Source organism: Grampus griseus (genome assembly GCF_964374135.1).
Source record: "Grampus griseus genome assembly, chromosome: 19".
Classification (NCBI taxonomy): Eukaryota; Metazoa; Chordata; class Mammalia; order Artiodactyla; family Delphinidae; genus Grampus; species Grampus griseus.
In genome coordinates this window covers 16,052,628-16,069,232 of record NC_139013.1, presented here as the reverse complement: position 1 = coordinate 16,069,232, position 16,605 = coordinate 16,052,628, and the positions used below count along the sequence as shown (strand labels likewise).

The 16,605-nt window shown below is 56.1% G+C and overlaps 2 protein-coding genes across 2 annotated transcripts; one reads left to right on the top strand and one right to left on the bottom strand.

Moving 5' to 3' along the window:
* Window positions 1-964: 964 nt before the first annotated feature.
* On the top strand, window positions 965-3,886 carry FXYD3 (FXYD domain containing ion transport regulator 3). The gene is made up of 7 exons (XM_082677911.1): window positions 965-1,079; window positions 2,418-2,450; window positions 2,558-2,581; window positions 3,128-3,202; window positions 3,283-3,319; window positions 3,647-3,684; window positions 3,836-3,886. Exons 1-7 carry the CDS (start codon window positions 1,040-1,042, stop codon window positions 3,853-3,855), a joined length of 267 nt encoding a protein of 88 aa, XP_082534037.1. The 5' UTR covers window positions 965-1,039; the 3' UTR covers window positions 3,856-3,886.
* A 1,689-nt stretch (window positions 3,887-5,575) lies between these two features.
* On the bottom strand, window positions 5,576-12,621 carry LGI4 (leucine rich repeat LGI family member 4; the record flags this gene model as incomplete). The annotated part of the gene is made up of 9 exons (XM_082677957.1): window positions 5,576-5,890; window positions 6,729-7,234; window positions 7,317-7,481; window positions 9,637-9,806; window positions 10,040-10,111; window positions 10,224-10,295; window positions 11,617-11,688; window positions 11,938-12,009; window positions 12,452-12,621. The coding sequence occupies 9 exons, from the start codon at window positions 12,619-12,621 to the stop codon at window positions 5,576-5,578; spliced, it is 1,614 nt and encodes a 537-aa protein (XP_082534083.1).
* Window positions 12,622-16,605: the final 3,984 nt, after the last annotated feature.

The window sequence follows — 16,605 nt, the reverse complement described above, 5'->3', positions numbered from 1 at the left end:
TGTGAAATGGGGCGTATAACCAATGGCCTCCGGGATTCTTGGGGGATTACATGAGTGAAAACCCAGCAAGGTCATTTGGCGGTGCCCAGCACAGGGTGGATCTAAGTGTTAGCTCTTGCTATCAAGATTGGGACAATGTATGCTGTGGCAGTGGGGCAGGGGCGGGAGAGGGGACAGGGGGACGCACAGGGGGACTGATACCGGACCAAGAAGGGGGCGGCGGAGTGTTCTTTGTGCTGCACAGGCCTACCTGGGGAAAGAGGAATTGTCTGCTGCCAGAGGAGCTTGGTAGGGGTAGAGGCAGGACCGAGGACTGGGGTGGGATGGGCAGGGGTGGGGCAGAAGCAGGACGGTGGGGTGCGCTGGGGCTGCCCTCTCCCTCCCCCTCCCCCTCCCCCATCCTCTCTGAGTTCTCTCCTCCCCACATCCTGCCCAGAGCAACAAGAGGAGCCAGCTCAGTCCCCAGCCCTGGCCCAGCCCAAGGTCTGCGAAGTCTGGGCAGGGCGGGCAGGCTCCGAGCTGTCTATGGGAGACACTCCCAGGAACAAGGCCTCCTGCCACCTGGCTCCCAACACCCCTTTTCCCAAAACACCCCAAGGCCCTGAGAGAGCCCTGAGTTAGAAACAGCCTCCGCAGAGCCAGGTCTGGTTTAAATCCCGCTTCCTGGCAAGGTGACCTTGAGCACCCACTTTCACCTCTGGAGCCTCAGTTTCCACATCTGTAAGATGGGGATAACAGCTGGCGGCACCTTCCTCATTTGGTTGCCAGGGCAATTCACTTAAAGCCTCAAGTCCACGTCCAGTGAGTTATTATTGCTGCTCCCCCGTAGGCCTTCGTTCTCACCCAGCCCCCACTGCACTTTCCGGCTCCTTCTTATCTCTCAGCCCAGCGGAGTTTCAAGGCCAGGCTTTCTGCCCTGGGGTGAGCTGTGTACCCTGGATAAGGAGCACAGCAGCAGGGGATTGGGAACCACAGGCATCCCGGTGGCCCTGCTAAAGCTGGACCTCCCCCCTAGATCCCTCCAGGCCAGCTCTCCGACATGCAAGAGGTGGCCCTGAGCCTGCTCGTCCTCCTGGCAGGTGAGTGCCCGTTCCTGGACTGCCTTTCCCCTGACCCCGTCAGCTGGGTGGTGACCACGCTTGTGTGTGGCTCTCTCGTGCTTTCTGCCTGCGCTGTGGGGTGGTGAGTCTCAGGACAGCATCTCCTGGAAGGTGGGAAGTACCACACTGGTGATTTCAAGGAACACATAAAGGAGGACCTCTTACAGCAGAGGCTCACACAGCTCGTCATGCGTGGTCTTGATGTCTCCTTGGTGACATCAAGAAGGCTCAGCTCTGGGCTACTGTGTCTTTAACACTTCTTAACACTTGATTACGAGAGGTAAGGGTTTCAAGGTTATGTGGCAAGTTACCAAAGCCCCTTGTGCCTCAGTTTCCCCATCTGGACAATAGTAGCACCTACTTATAGAGTCACTGTGAGGATTAAATGAGTTACTATTTGCAAAGCACTTAGAAGAGTGCCTGGGACAGAGTAAGCACCATGTGTTTGTGCTTTAAATATAATTTAAAAATATGAACCTCCCTTTAACAAAGAAAGAACAGAGCCTAGGCCCAGAGCTAAGGCAGCCCACTGCTTCTAGCCAGAATTCAAACCTAGTCCTTTGCTTTCATTGTACCTGTTTTTTTTTTTTTTTTTGCGGTACGCGGGCCTCTCACTGTTGTGGCCTCTCCCATTGCGGAGCACAGGCTCCGGACGCGCAGGCTTGGCGGCCATGGCTCACGGGCTCAGCCGCTCCGCGGCATGTGGGATCTTCCCGGACCGGGGCACGAACCCGTGTCCCCTGCATCGGCAGGCGGACTCTCAACCACTGCGCCACCAGGGAAGCCCTCATTGTATCTATTTTTATCAGTTACATTGGGCAAGACTGCCATTCCATTCAGGGTAGTGATGTAAAGTTGCCTTTTTAAATAAAGCATATTAAGTTTATAATTAGTAAGTCACTGTAAGGGGGGTGGTGAGGGATGGGTGGGATGTGGACTTGGCAGAACCAGGAGATGAGGGCTGAGATCGCCTGGGAGCTGAAGCCACCTGTCATCTTGACAAGACCATCGCTCGTTTCTGCAGGGGGTGTGGATTAGCCAGGTGTCTGGAAACATCAGGCCAAAGGCTGGCTAGGTGGCCCAAAGCCACCCAGGTGAAAACCTATTGCAGGTGTGGGGCTGATTCGGGGGAAACCCTCATTTCCGAGGTGGAACGTGCAGAGGAGCTAGTTTGGGGTTGGACCCCTGTGCCCGTGGGAGGTGGGGAACTGTCCATCAGGGGACCCTACACTGAGGCCTAGAGCTCCAACGGCCCTGGCCCCAGCTTTGCAGAGGCCAGCACCCTCATCTTTCTCCTACCCTGCTTCTCCCCGCCAGGCCTGCCTGCCTTGGATGCCAACGACCCGGAAGGTGAGTCAGACCGACTCTTCCACCAGTCCCGCCCCCAAAGTCTCCCCCAGGACCCCTGCATCCCCACTCTTATCCTGGATTCATGTCCTATTTTTCTTTCCTTGCAGATAAAAACAGTCCTTTCTACTACGGTGAGAGCCTGTGCCCCTCCCTTTGCAGCCCCACTCACCCCTCAGACCGATTTCGTGCCAACGGTCCCACACAGGGTTGAGTGAGGGTCTGATGGGGGTGACCCAGGGACGAGGATTGGGGCATTGAACAGTAAGCACAGGGGATTAAGGCAACCAGGCATGCCAGCCTGGTCCTTAGAACCACCCCCACGTTTTCTTCCACGTCGCCCCATGCTCCCTCCCTCCCCTCCTCAGGCCTCTGCTCAGATGTGCCCCTTCAGCCGGGTCTCCCCTGGCCACTCTCCCTAAAAGAGCTGTCTTCTGACTCTCCGTCCCCTGGCCCTGCTTATATGTCTTCAGACCGCTTCTCTCTACCTAACTCCACGTTAGATCTCTGTCGCTTGCTGTGTAGAGACTGGAAAGTGAGTGCGGGGGCTGGAGGGCGGTCTGTTCTCTCCACTGCTGTATCCCACATCAGGGGTGCCTAATGCATATCGTCAAGCGGTTGGGGGCTTGGATGAGGAGGGCACAGGCTGGCACCGAGGGCCCCCTCTGGGTTTCTCCTAGACTGGTTCAGCCTCCGTGTCGGCGGGCTCATCTTCGCAGCGGTCCTGTGCGCCATGGGCATCATCGTCCTCATGAGTGAGTGGAGCAGCTGGGGGGGGAGCGGGCAGCGCAGGGCGGTGGGTGTCCTCCCCTGATGTTCCCCTCTCTCCTAACAGGTGGGAAATGCAAATGCAAGTTCAGCCGGAAGCCCCGGTAAGATGGGTTCCAGGCAGTGTGCCTGCCTCATACCGGACAGACACCTTTCAGGGGGAAAGAGCTAAATTTGGCAAAAAAAAAAAAAAGGCCGGGTTTCTGGGTCTTGCCCTGGCGAATTCCTGTTACTGAGATCTTCCAGGTTTATTCTTCAGAGCCATGAATCCTCAGAGGGCCTCCAATCATGAAATGCTTTGGTCCCTGGGATGGTACCACTTTGTGGGAAAATAGCTAGGAAGATATGTCGGGGCAAGCTGAGAATCCTCTAGCCTTGAGGGAGAGGATGAACGGGGGTGAACAGAGATCTCATCACTTTTCTTTCCCTAGTCACTATCCAGGCGATGCCCCACCTCTCATCACTTCAGGTAAGACAGGGACAGAATGGAGCTGACTGGGACATAGGGTATGAGGTGTGTGTGTGTGTGCGTGTGCGCGTGTGCGTGTGTGTGTGTGTATGCACCCTGGGGAGATATAACCTGATCCACTCTCACAAGCTGACCCTGTCACCTCTCCCAGGCTCTGAGCATAACTGTTGAGGATGGATCAGTGGAAAGAGCACCGAGGGCCACTCTTTCCCCAAGTCCTGGCTCTGCACAGGATCCTAAACTCCAGGATGGAATTCTCAGACCACCTGGCCAGGGCTCCATCTCATCTCTCACTGGAGGGGGTCTTTGTTCAATTTTCACTCTTAAATGATCTTGCCTCATGCCCAAGCAGCCTCGAAACTCCCTATGTGCGCGTTGGGGTTTTGGGGGGCCAGGAGAAGGTGGATGTGCATGGGGGCCAGCATGGAAGCTGGCAGCTGAATCTCTCCACTGGGACAAGCCCACAGGCCTGCTTCCTCACGACCTGGTGGACGGCATGGGGCCTGACCTCTGCCTCCGTGGCCATGGGAGCCACATCTGCCATTTAAAATGCTCTAGTAGCCACATGGGGGACATTCTGAGAGTGAAAGGGAGCTCTAGCCAGATGGAATGCTGGGACACTCAGGTGGACAGTGGGACCTTCCCAGGAAAACTAGGATGTGGGATCATCCTGTCACAACAGGAGTAGCCAGATAGCTTATGATTATAATAGTGACCCTCCGACTCACCTCAGACCCCATTTTATTATAAAAGACCCTTCCTAACACTCAAATGTTCCTGTAAGACCTTTAAATGATTCCCCATGATACTCCCAATAATATATAATGACCACACGGTGTGAGAACTCCAACAAGCCCTAAACTCCCTTGAGACAGTCTCCAATAGCCAATAAGACTTCCAAAATGTCCCCAAGAGCCATAAAAATGCCTAAAATCCTCCAAAACACCCCGCAGTATCTCCTACAATACATAAGACACGAGACCAACAATAAACCCGTGACCTGTCCCCTAATAATGCCCTTATATCCCTTGGACATCCCACTAGGCCCCCCATAATCATGAGCACACACTCCTTAGAAACCTCGCGAAAGCTCAACAAGGGCAGCCAAAATGTACCCTGGGACACCCCCCCCCCCCCATAATACCGTTCCTGGGACACGAATCCTCCTCCCTCACCCCACCCCCATGCCACAGCAGACACCCTCTCCCAAAGACCCCACAACAACCGGTGAGGCGGGTGCACAGCGCGTTTATTGAGCTCGTACACTTTCTGTCCTCGCCCCTTTCACCGACCGAGGACGGGTACCTCGGACTCCCGGCAACAATTCTCAATTTCCCGCCTATTCCCTGCGCACGCGCAACAGGGAAGACACGCTGGGCTTCCGCCTCGGCAGCAGGCATGCGCACAAGCAGCAGAGGAAGTTAGCAAGCCCGAGAGGGAAAACTCCCCAGCTACTGATGACGTCATGGAGGCGGGCACTAAAAGCGATTGGCTGGATTGAGTTTAGAAGGAAAAGGAAAGCTATCCTCTCCGTAGTACTTTTACAGGGAATAGGAGGGTTGAGAGCGGGTTGAGCGGGGCGCTTCCAGACCTCATGGAGCTCTGCACATTACCCCCCGCCCCCCATGATTTCTGTACTGTCTCCGTGTGGCGGTGCCCCAGCCTGAGCCCCCAAGTCATTCTTGGAGGGGGAGGGGTCATCTGCCTCCAGCCAAGATGTTGCTTAAGACTGGACGAGCAGCTCTTGCCTGGAACTTGGCCTGTGGTCAGTATCTCACAGGACCAGCAGTCACCTCTGAGTAGGACCAGGAGTCTAGGCAATGGGGCATCCAGAGGCCCAGGACTCCCCATGCCAGCCCTCTGCCAGCCATGTCCAGGGGCCCTTCCAGTCTCAGGCACTGAGGTCTAACTCGTGATGCTGGTAGATCTGTGTGGGGCCCTTGAAGCAAGCAGCGAAGAGGAAGCGTCTGCCGGCCATGGTGATATGGGCAAAGGCCCGGGGGGCCACCAAGGCTGGGGGCCCCAGCTCCTGCAGTGGCTCCAGGAGCCCCCTGTCAGGCTCAAGGTGGAAGACCTGGCTGAAGGCGAAGTCGCTGCCCAGGATAGCCAGCTGGTCCCTGGCGATGAGCAGTGGCTGGAAGACGTGGGCGCCGCGAGAGGGAAGCTGCTGCAGCAGGCGAAACATGGAACCATCCCAGCGCATGACCTGTGGAGGGTGGCCGCTTATTAGGGCTGGGGTCCAAGAGGGCCAGGCCTGCCCGTCAGTGGTCCTCTAGGCTTTGGAGGACCCGGGACAGCTTGGGAACAGAGGCCTGCAGGTCCCCAAACTCCCACAGCTTTCTTATCTTCATAAATGTCACCACCCAGCTGCTCAGGCCACCGACTTGGAGTCATTCTGAGCCCTTCTCTCTCCCTCACACCCCACATAGAATCAGTCAGCCCTGGAATCTGTCAGTTTCACCTACCATGGTATTTATGTCTCTCATTTATTCTGGCTGCCCTCCAGCCCAGCCACAGTCACCTCCCTCCTGGACCATCACACAGCCTCCTTCCTGGTCTTCCTGATCTCCCTGCTCCTGTCCCTGTGCCCACAGTCTGCTCCCCATGCAGACACCCTGTGAACACCTGCGTCAGATCAGTGCCTTTTAGGCCCAGAGCCCTCCCCCTGGCTGTACCTCACTCCAGAGAGAGAGTGCTGGAGGGGGTGGGCCGTCAGCCCTGGGGCTTCAGGGTGTGATTAAATGTAGTTTCTGGGGTGTGTTGGAGTTTGGCGGTAGAATCTCGGGGCCAGTGTCAGTGTTGGGGGATGGGGAGTGGTTTAGGGTCAGCCAGCCTCGAGGGGTCACAGTCTTGGAGTCAGTGTTGGGGTGGGGTCAGAGCTCAAAGGTCAGCACATTAGGAAGCTCAGCCCGTGAGGCGGGTCAGAGTTCAGAGGCCAGTGCGCAAGGTGGGGTCAGTGCTGGAAGGTCAGCCCTGAGTGGGAGTCTGCCGATGCAGGTCAGGCCTGGCCTGTGCCTGCCCCACGGGACTGGGCTCAGCCTCACCATGGAGTCCCCGATGTAGCGTGTCAGGCACAGGAACACATCTCCGCTGGCCTGGAAGTGGCGTGTGGCATAGACGTCCTCGGCCTCGGGGATGTCTGTGCGCCTCTCGAAGCGGCCCCCAAACCAGTGGAAGAGCACGGGCCGCTGCGAGGCGGAGGCTAGCAGCAGATGGGGCCGGCCGTCCAGCTCGAGGGCCTCGGCATCCGTGTCCCGGTGCCAGGCGTGCAGGCTCTGGCGCGGGTAGAAGCCGGGCCCGTCCCGGCACAGCAGCGTGGTGCTGCCCGCCTTGGAGGCGTCGGCCACCACGAAGCAGGGCTGCCCGTCCAGCCACAGGAGCTCGGCGTCATTGGGCCGCAGCAGCCGCCGTGGAGCCAGGGCCTGCAGCGGGGCCAGGCGCAGGTCGGGGCCGGGCCGGGCCCACAGCTGCGAGCCTCCCCACAGGCGGGCGGCCAGCACAAAGAGTCGCGGGCCCAGCACCAGCGGCTTGCAGGACACCACCGAGGGCGCTGTGGGGAGGCGGGGAGCAGGGCGCCTGTCAGACGAGCTGGGCAAGCTACCTGGCAGGCTGGAGGATGGGAGTGGGCTTACCAGACAGCTCTTCCTCCTGCCGGAAGCGCTGCAGGCTGTAGTCCCAGGTCAGGATCAGGCAGCGGCCGGCAAAGGGCTGTGCCAGGACGACGTGGGGCTCCCCTTGGTAGGAGAAAGCCTCTACGCCCAGCGCTGACTCGCCGACCGTCTGGAACCAGGACAGCTCTGGGAGAGGGTGCAGCGGGGAGGGGAGAGAGTCAGGCAGGCCAGGGGCACCCCACGGTCCTCATCACTGAGTCCCGCTTTGCACACCTCTGAGGTGAGGACCACCACGGTGTCGACCTCGTAGGGACATACAGTGGAATCTTTTTACCTATGGACGTATTAACTCACAACAACGTGGCGGTACTCTAAGCTGCGTGGCATCAGCAAAGAGCTGCTTAGAAGTAACCATTTATTCATTCATTTAATTTCACAAGATCCCTATGGGTTATGTTCTGTTATTATATCCACTTTATAGATGAGGAAACTGAGGCTAAGAGGCACAGGCAGCCAGCTGTCCCGCCAAATCCACCCTTCCCATCTTCCATGAGATAGGATAGCAGCTGGGCACAAAGCTGCCCAGCCAGAGGCCACATTAGCCCAGCACTGCCCCTATGCTGCCCCCCAGCCTCTGAGGTCCGCTGCGGCCATGACCAGACCAAGTTCCCAGTGGAACAAAAGCAAAGTGATGGTTGTAGTGCTTGCCTTGCTTGTAGGAAGACGGCTCATCCTGGACTTGGCCCTTTCCCCTTCTCCTTGTGAACTGGCCTATGGACGGGGCCACAGCTCGGTTTCAGCCGTGGAAAGCAGGATAACACCCAGGGGCTGCCCCACCCACCTGGACTGCTCACCTCAGACCCTTCTGTTTTCTTTAATTCTTGCTACTGACAGCCTCTCTGTTACAGCACCTTAGCATTTTTGGTAACGGTGCACCCAGATTGCCCAGTGCGGTGGCGGTGGAGCCGGGTGGTGGACTCCAGTCTACAATACTTCACTCTACATGCCAGGCCCTACTCCTAGGGACCAGGGTTGAAGCAATGAACCAAACCACTGAGCATACCCATCCAAAGGGGATCTTTTAAAAATGGTCATCAAATCATGTCTCTCCCTGCTCAAAACCCTCCATGGCTTCCCACAGCCCTCTGGATAAAGTTCACCTTGTTCTCTGTGGCTTTCGAAGTCCTGCAGAGTGAGGCCCCTGCACCTTCCACCTCATCTGTGTCCTTCCCTCCTCACTCCCGTAAACCAGACGTGCCTCCCTTTGACCCTCATTCAGGACAAGCTCTGTGCTGCCTTGGGGGTCACTGCACATGCGGGCTCCTTCCTCTGTACTCCACTTAGCTACATCCACAGCTAGTGCTACCTCTTCAGAGAAGCCTTCTCCGATGCCCCAGGTAAGGCAGGACCACCGCCTAAACTCTCTCATCACCCCCTGTGTTTATCACAATGTGTACCATACACTTATTGGTGCAATGTTTTATTTAACGTCTGTCTCCCCACCCCCAGGACTGTGACCCCATGAGGCCAAGGCCAAGGCCCAGGGTTATCTTGGTCACCACAGTGTGCCCATTGCCTCTCACAGGGACGGGCACCGAGTGGACCTCAGTGACTGTGTGTTGAATAATGGAATGAAGAGTGACTAAGTTAAACTCCCTTGTTCTGTGAATCCCAAAGACCAAAAGCATGTCTTAAGCTTTGATGATGATGATGTTAGTAATGGTCTTCAGGTTTGAACTCAAATGTCCACTCCTTCCTGACCCTCCAGCTGTGCCTGGCCCCCGCTCTGGCTCTGGGCTCCCGTAGCTCCACGGTTTCCCTCCATCCCGGCCCTGACCCCTCTGTGCTTCCCCCATCCCAGCCCTGAGCATTCTGGGCCATCCCTCTCTGCTTGCCTCTGGCTGTGGGCTCTGTGAGGGCAAGACCCAGGACTGGCTTCATCACTGCTGTGCTCTCTGCTTTGCCCAGTACCCATAAAGGTACCAAAATATATTTGTGGAAAAGCAAAATGATCATAGGAAGTACTTTTTAAATGGTCGATTTTATATCAGTAACAACAACGACGAGAATGAACATTTATGGGGGCCTCCCCTCCCAGGCCCTGCGCCAAGTACATCACTGAAGTCTCACAGCAGCCCTATGTCACTGTTTATTACCCCTATTTACAGACAGGAAAACTGAGGCTCAGGGAGGTGATGTTGCTTGCTCAGGAGACTCACAGCCAGGAAAGGGCAGAGCAGGGAAGGAGGTGAGCCCCTCAGCCCTGGCAGCCGTTCCCCAATCTCCCACCTTCTTCTGGGAACACCTGCTGTCCCTCCCACCCCACCGGGAAAGCCCCCACCTATGGCTCTGCACTTGAACGTCTTGGGGTCGAGGTGGTGGAGCTGCATGTGGGCCAGGGCGGCGGGGCCGGCACAGGCCCCGGTCCCCACGCTGGCGTTCACGGTGGGTATCCACTGCAGCAGCCAGAGGACACGGCAGTCACACTGGAACGGGTTCCCGCGGAGGTCCCTGGGGCAAGAGGCCGGGGAGGGGCTGCGACCCGGATTCCACTCCCCGCGGGCCACGCCCCCCACCCCTCCCCAGGCAAGGTTTCAGGATAGGGCCCCCGAGTGGTGTGGAAAATATGTAGGAACCATCGCAGTCATACTCATTTGTGCCAACCAAGAGTGGGCACAGATGTCCCCTTCCCCCACCCAAACATTCCCAAATCCCCCCACCCTCCCAGCCCCCTTGAGCCTCACACGTGAGTCAGGGTCTCCAGGCCTCGGAACAGGAATCTGGGGAGGGTCTCGAGATGGTTATTGGCCAGGCTTCTGGTGGAGGGAGAGAAGGAGAAACCATCAGCAGCTCCCAGGATACGCTGTGTGCCTGGGTGATGGGTGCGGGGTGCCTGTCAGGGAGGGCTGGGGCGATGGGGGCACGCACAGGTGTGTGAGTGAGCGGAGTCCTCTGAGAGCGTTCTTAGAGATGGAGCCAATCTCATTGTCTTCGATAAAGCTGTGGAGGGAAGGTGGGGTCAGGGGGCGGCCCTTGGTTCCCTGCTGTGGCCCTGCAGTGCTTGGGGAACTCACCCCATGGAAGCCATAGGCCACTGGAATGTGCCCAATTCTCCCCCAACAGCTTGCACGATCCCAGGGAAAACCTCCCAGGAACCTCTCCTCAGCAAGGTCCCAGCCTACAGTTTCAGGACCCAAGAACCTGGCCCTATGGTCATTGCCAGCCTCACCGTGAACACTGCCACCACCATCACCACCACTGCTGCCCTGATCACCAACACCAACACTAGCACCAATATTACCACCCATACCTCCACCATCATCCATTACGCCCAGTGCCTCTACCATCGTCATCACCAACAATATACCATGTCACCACTGTCACCGATACCATCACCACCCGTTCCCATCATCAATACCAACACCAACACCATCATTACCAAACCCACACCGGCAACACTGGTAAGCATCACCAAGAACACAGCCTTTGTGATCAATACCAAAACCAATGCCACCATCATCACAAGCTTCAGCACTGGTACCAGCACTGCCAACACCAGAAACGTCACCTTTACCCCCAGCACTCACATCATCACCCATCAGCACCACTACTGCCGCAATTTCCATACGTACGAACATCTCCGCCATCACCACCAAACCCCACACCAACAACATTGCCGTTACGCCAACACCGACATCCTACCCCAAACCATCACCAATACCAATACAATAATTACCGATGCCCAGAACACTGATAATTATCACTAACACCAACCCTTCAAACTTCATCATCCGTACCACCAACAGCACCATCACGTTGGGTCCACCATTTTTATCAAAATCATCCCCACTCCACCATCCTCAATAATGCCACCACTTCCCTGCGAGCAGCTGCACACCACCACCATTATCATCACCACCAGCACCAGCAGTCATGCTGGCGCAGTCATACTCTCATCACCACCATTACCATCAGTACCACCATCACCAACTAACTCAGAATAGTTTCCTCTTAATTTGAAACACTTCTTTATCTCTGGCCTCTCTGTAACCTTCCTGGGCTCCCAAAAGTCAGGGAGGACCAGAAACAGTCATGGGTCATCCAGGCCTTTTGTGAATCTTGAAACAGAGAGGGCAGCTGAGCAGAAGCCCCAACCCCACTCAAGAGGCCAGGACCCTTGCCCCCTCCAGACGGTCCCTTGTGCAGACTCTTCCTCCCCAGGGCAACAAGCCCCTATCTCCCCCACTCTAGGAGACACAGAGGGGCTCCGCCTTCCTCTCCCAGGCCCCCATTCCTGCCCCCATCTTCTGGCCTCACTCACAGGTACTGCAGGTGGGACAGGCCCGCAAACGCATCGTCCTCGATCACGGAGAAGGAGTTGGATGTGAAGAGGCTGGCAAGGAGGTTAGAAAGACATTTTTCCAGGGTTGCTGCTCCCTACCTGACACGTTAACCTTGCCCCCTCCCAACCCCAGCCCACGTGGGCACGGTCACACACACATACGCATGCCACGTGAGTATGTGTGTGACACGGATGCTTTCATGGACACGCACATACGTGTATGTGTGCACACTCCCCCACGCGCGTGTGCACGGACACCCCCTCCCTCAGGTGGCCGTCGCTAAGCTGGGCCCCACTCACAGCAGGTGCAGTGACGGTACCCTCAGGAAGCTGCCGGCCTTCAGCTGGGTGACTCCAGTCCTAACGAGTGAGCTGGGGATGTGGGCAATGGTGGGCGAGGAGAAGACTGCTCCAGTGTGCCAGTCCCATCCCAGAGCTGTCTCCTGTGTCCGGGGGTGGGGCGGAGGGGACCCTGGCATGCCACCTGACCCTGGGTGTGTGTATTTCCCCTACCTCCCAGGGGAGACAGGCATTTGCCCTCCTCGCTTGGCAAGGATCCTGGCAGCGCTCAGCCCACCCCACGGCTCTCCTTCTTCCCAGGCCCCGATGCTGACCCTGCCCTTTGGAATTTCCCTCCGGCTCCTTTCCAAATCCCAGCAGCCCCCTTTCAGGCCTCCCGACATCCTTTGCTGCCCCCCTCCCAAGATCCTGATGGGTCCCTGTTTCCTTGGGGAGCCAGCACCCTGCCCCCCAACCCCTGGGGTCCCAGGACTCCCATCCGCAGCCTGAGGCCTCCAGAGGGCCGGACACTCACAGCGACAGCAGGGTCGGGGAGAAGCTCTCGGGCAGGTCCGGGGAGCCCTCACACAGGGCACTGTCTTTAGAGCAGGAGCAACTCAGAGGACACTTTCCCTTTGGGGGTCTCCAGGCCCCCCCCACACCCACCCCAGCCAGCAGCAGCAGCAGAATTCCTGCCCCTCCCATGCCCCCTGACCTCCACCGAGGCACCGGCTTCTCTCTGCCCACCCAGCTTGGCCCAGGTCGCGGCCACTACATCTCCCACGCCAGGTGACCCTCCATGCCGCCCGCTGGCACGCTCTGCCCTGGCTTCTCTCTCCTCTTTCTTGGTCTCTCCTCAGTCTGCTTTGCTTCCTGTATCTCTTTAGTGTCTAATTTTCTGTTTATTTCTCTTTCCCTGTCTTTCTGTCTCTCTCCCTTTTTATACTTCTGACTCCGTGAGTTAGTCTGCTTCCCACTCTCTATCTCTGTCTCTCTATTTCTATCTGAATTGTCTCTCTGTCTCTGTTTCTCTTTTTCTCTGTCTCCTTCTGTCTGTTGGTCTCTCTTTCTGTGTGTGTGTGTGTGTGTGTGTGTGTGTGTGTGTCTCCCTCTGTCTGGTGTCTTTATTTCTGTCTCCCTACCCCCCCTTTCCAGCTCCTTGGAAGTTTCTTCCCCTCCTCCCACGTCCCTTCTCCCAGGAGGTTTGGGAAAGGGCCTTGCTGGGCACCGGGTGCTCCAGGCAAAGCAGGGCAAGAAGGAGGAGGGCGTCAGAGGCCATAGGAAGAGCAGCCCTTGGGAAGGGGCCAGAGGGCCCCATGGGAGGGGAGGGGCTGCGGAGCATTGGAGCTGCCCTGGCCCCTCCTGGCCAGCCCCCTCCCCAGATTCCCCACTCCACCCCACTCATGGAGTGTGAGGAGGCTGTCACCTGGGTGGGGACCGGATGACTCTGCAGGCAGGAGGGGGGTGGGAGGAGAGACCACCAAGGGCTGGAGCCGCGGTGGCCACTCCCAGCCAGCCCCCTCCCCTGGCTCCAGTAGGGCTGGGTGGGCACTGGCACCCAGGCTTGGAGGGACCAGCTCAAGTCCAGCTGCTCCCTCTGGTGGCGACACTCAGCAGGGCAGCCGCCCTTCCCCAAACGCACAACCTCTTTTGCCCGAAATTAACTCCTTGAGTACCCACCACTCACTTAGGGGTAGGGAGCCAACCCAAGGGAAAAAGGATGGTAATGATGCCATCCCCTTCCTTCAGCACTGACTCTGTACCACGCCGCGTCCTACAAGTTCATCTATTAGCTCGTGCTGACCTCACTACAGCCCTCCGAGGCTGATACATCATACAGCTATTTTACAAATGGAAATACTGAAGCGAGGGGTCAGGTCATTTGAGATCTAGGTTATCGAGCTGAGGCAGAGCCAGGACTCAAGCCCAGGCAGCTGGCTGCACAGTCTCCCAGTATGATTTTGCATTCCTCCTTTGGAGATCAGAGCCCATGGATACTGACTGTTTTCGTTTGGACTAAGCTTTTAGCAGTTTGGATAGATTCTGTTCATTAAATAAGAAAAATAAATAAATGATATTACCCAATCTGAAGTAGTAGAAACGATACTCACTGAGCCCTTACTATGCATCAGTCTTGACATGAATTTACTCAGTCCTCACAACAACCCCTTGAGGTGGGGAGTATTATTAACCCCCACTTTACAGATGGGAAAACTAAGGCATGAGGAGAACACACAGCCTCTCTTGGCACTGCTGCACACACCCAGAACACTTGGAGGACAAGGGACCTAACAGCACCAGCTAGGGGTCGCCGGTCACGAAGCAGGGCACGGGGTGGGCCTGGCACGCGGGCTAGTCGGGGCTTTGGAGAGCACCGGGCAAAGCTGCGGGCAGATGAGGCCCAGGCAGCGTTGGGTCAGCTTCGGGTCGGCATACTCAGGACTGTTCCACTAACGCCTTTTACAGAAAAGTAGAAATGTGTGTCTTACTGGTAAAGCATAAATTATTAAACTTGAATATTTTTTAAAAGTATTAAAAGTGACCACCCTGACACCAGGTGGGGTCACTCATATCAAGGTCATCCCTGATCCTCAGTTTGCCCATCTGTCAGATGGGGCAATCGTGTCACCCACTTCTCAGATGTGTAGAGAATTCCTCCTCTATCCGAGAGGAGAGAGAGTGTTCAGAGCAGGGTGGGCACCCCCCAGCTTGGGGTGGATTCCGGATCCAAGGGCTTGTCCTGCACCTGAACATCTCTGTGATTTGAACAAGGCCCTTCAGGTCTCTGTTACCTCAGCCATAAAGCAGGGATGATAAACTTCTTTACAGGGTCTTTGAGAAAGATAGATAAAGAGCTTTGGGCCAGGGACACCGAGGGGAGACAGATGGGCCTAAATCCATACTCACAGAGCGTTCAGCCCAGCAGGGTTTTCCCTCCTGTTCATGATGAGAAGAATGACAAGGATGATGATGGTGACAGCTTACTTTTTTTTTTGTGATCACTTACTGTGTGCCAGGCTTTGTTCTCAATATTTTCCATGGATCATTTCAGATAATCATCCCGACCTCCCTCTGAGTTGAATAGTATTATCATTTCCATTTTACAGAAGGAGAAACTGAGCCACAGAGAGGTTAAGTCATTGGCCCATCACCCAGCCCGAAAATGGCTGGGCCTCTCCACTCTGGAGCAGCTGGCCCTGTGAGGAGAGGGACCCCAGCACTGGCTAGAGCTAGCCAGGTGCCCCCCTCCCTGCTGGCCCCCCTTGCTCCTCTGTCATCCCTCCCCAGGGCTACATAAATATTAGGGTTATCATTAACCAGGGACTGCTGGTGACTCTGGGGTATAGGGCCACAAGGGGCAGAGGCTCATGAGGGAGACTTTTGAAGCTGCTGGGGTCCTCTGAGACCACGTGCACGCGCGCGCGCGCGCGCGCGCGCGCGTGTGTGTGTGTGTGTGTCAGGGCCACCTGTGCCTGGGTGTGAGCCGTCTGCCTGCTCCTGATCTGTGTCCTGCAGAGTGTGGTATCTGGGCTCAGGTCTCTTTCAGGTGGGGGCAGTTTCTGTCCTTAACCACCAGAGGGACCTTGGGAGAATTATCTCCACTTTGCTAAACCTTGGTTTGCAGATATCTAAAATGGAGTTAATAATAAGACAGCATCAAGGGGACTTCCCTGGTGGTACAGTGCTTAAGACTCTGAGCTCCCAATGCAAGGGGCCCAGATTCGACCCTTAGTCAGGGAACTAGAACCCACATGCATGCCGCAACTAAGAGTTTGTATGCCACAACTAAGGAGCCCACGTGCCTCAACTAAGGAGCTCTTGAGCTGCAACTAAGACCCAGCGCAACCAAATAAATAGTAATAAATAAGTAAATATATATTTTTAAAAACGACAACGTCAGGTTCAGAGACCTCTGAGCCTGGCCCAGGGTGATACATATTACCTTAGTGATTTCTCCATTTTGTAGGATGGGAAACCAAGGCACAGAGAGGTCTCTTGGGCTGCTCGAGCTCTCACAACTAGGAATGGCAGAGCCCAGAGCTGATCCCCCTTTTCTCTGTCACCAGTGCCTGGTAACCTGGTCTGCCCATGAGGACGCCAGGTGTGTTGTCCTCCAGGGGGTTTTAGGGGTCACATGAGCTCAGGGACGGGGAGGTTCTGGGCTAAACACATCAGCGTACATTTGGTGGTGTCTCCAAGGGTGTGAACACAGAGCGTAGGCCTGTATGTCTGCGACTGTATGACCAGCTGTGTGCCTGTTTGCTGGTGCATGAGGATGTGTGTGTGTATGTGTCTGTTTTTATGGTTATGAAACCACGGCGTGGTTGGTTGTATACCTGTGTCCTTGACAGTGTTCTGCTTCTCCATGAGCCCACATAAATGTGTGTGTGTGTCTGTGTACAAATGTACACAGTTTTTGTGCCTTCACATGCCTGAGATTGTGTAGGAGTGCTGGCTGTGGCGGTGCCTTTGAATGTATTTATGTTTAGTGTGCATGTGTTGGTGTGTTTCTGTACAGACATTTGTCAGTATTGTCCTCGCCAGAGTGTGTATCTCTGTGACCATTTGTAAGAGTGCACAGTTGTGTGGTTGTGTCTTTGTGCCTCTATACGGGCATCCATCTCAATGAACACGTGTGTGTTTTGTGTGTATACAAGTGTGTTTGTCTTGGTGTTTTGTGACTGGTGT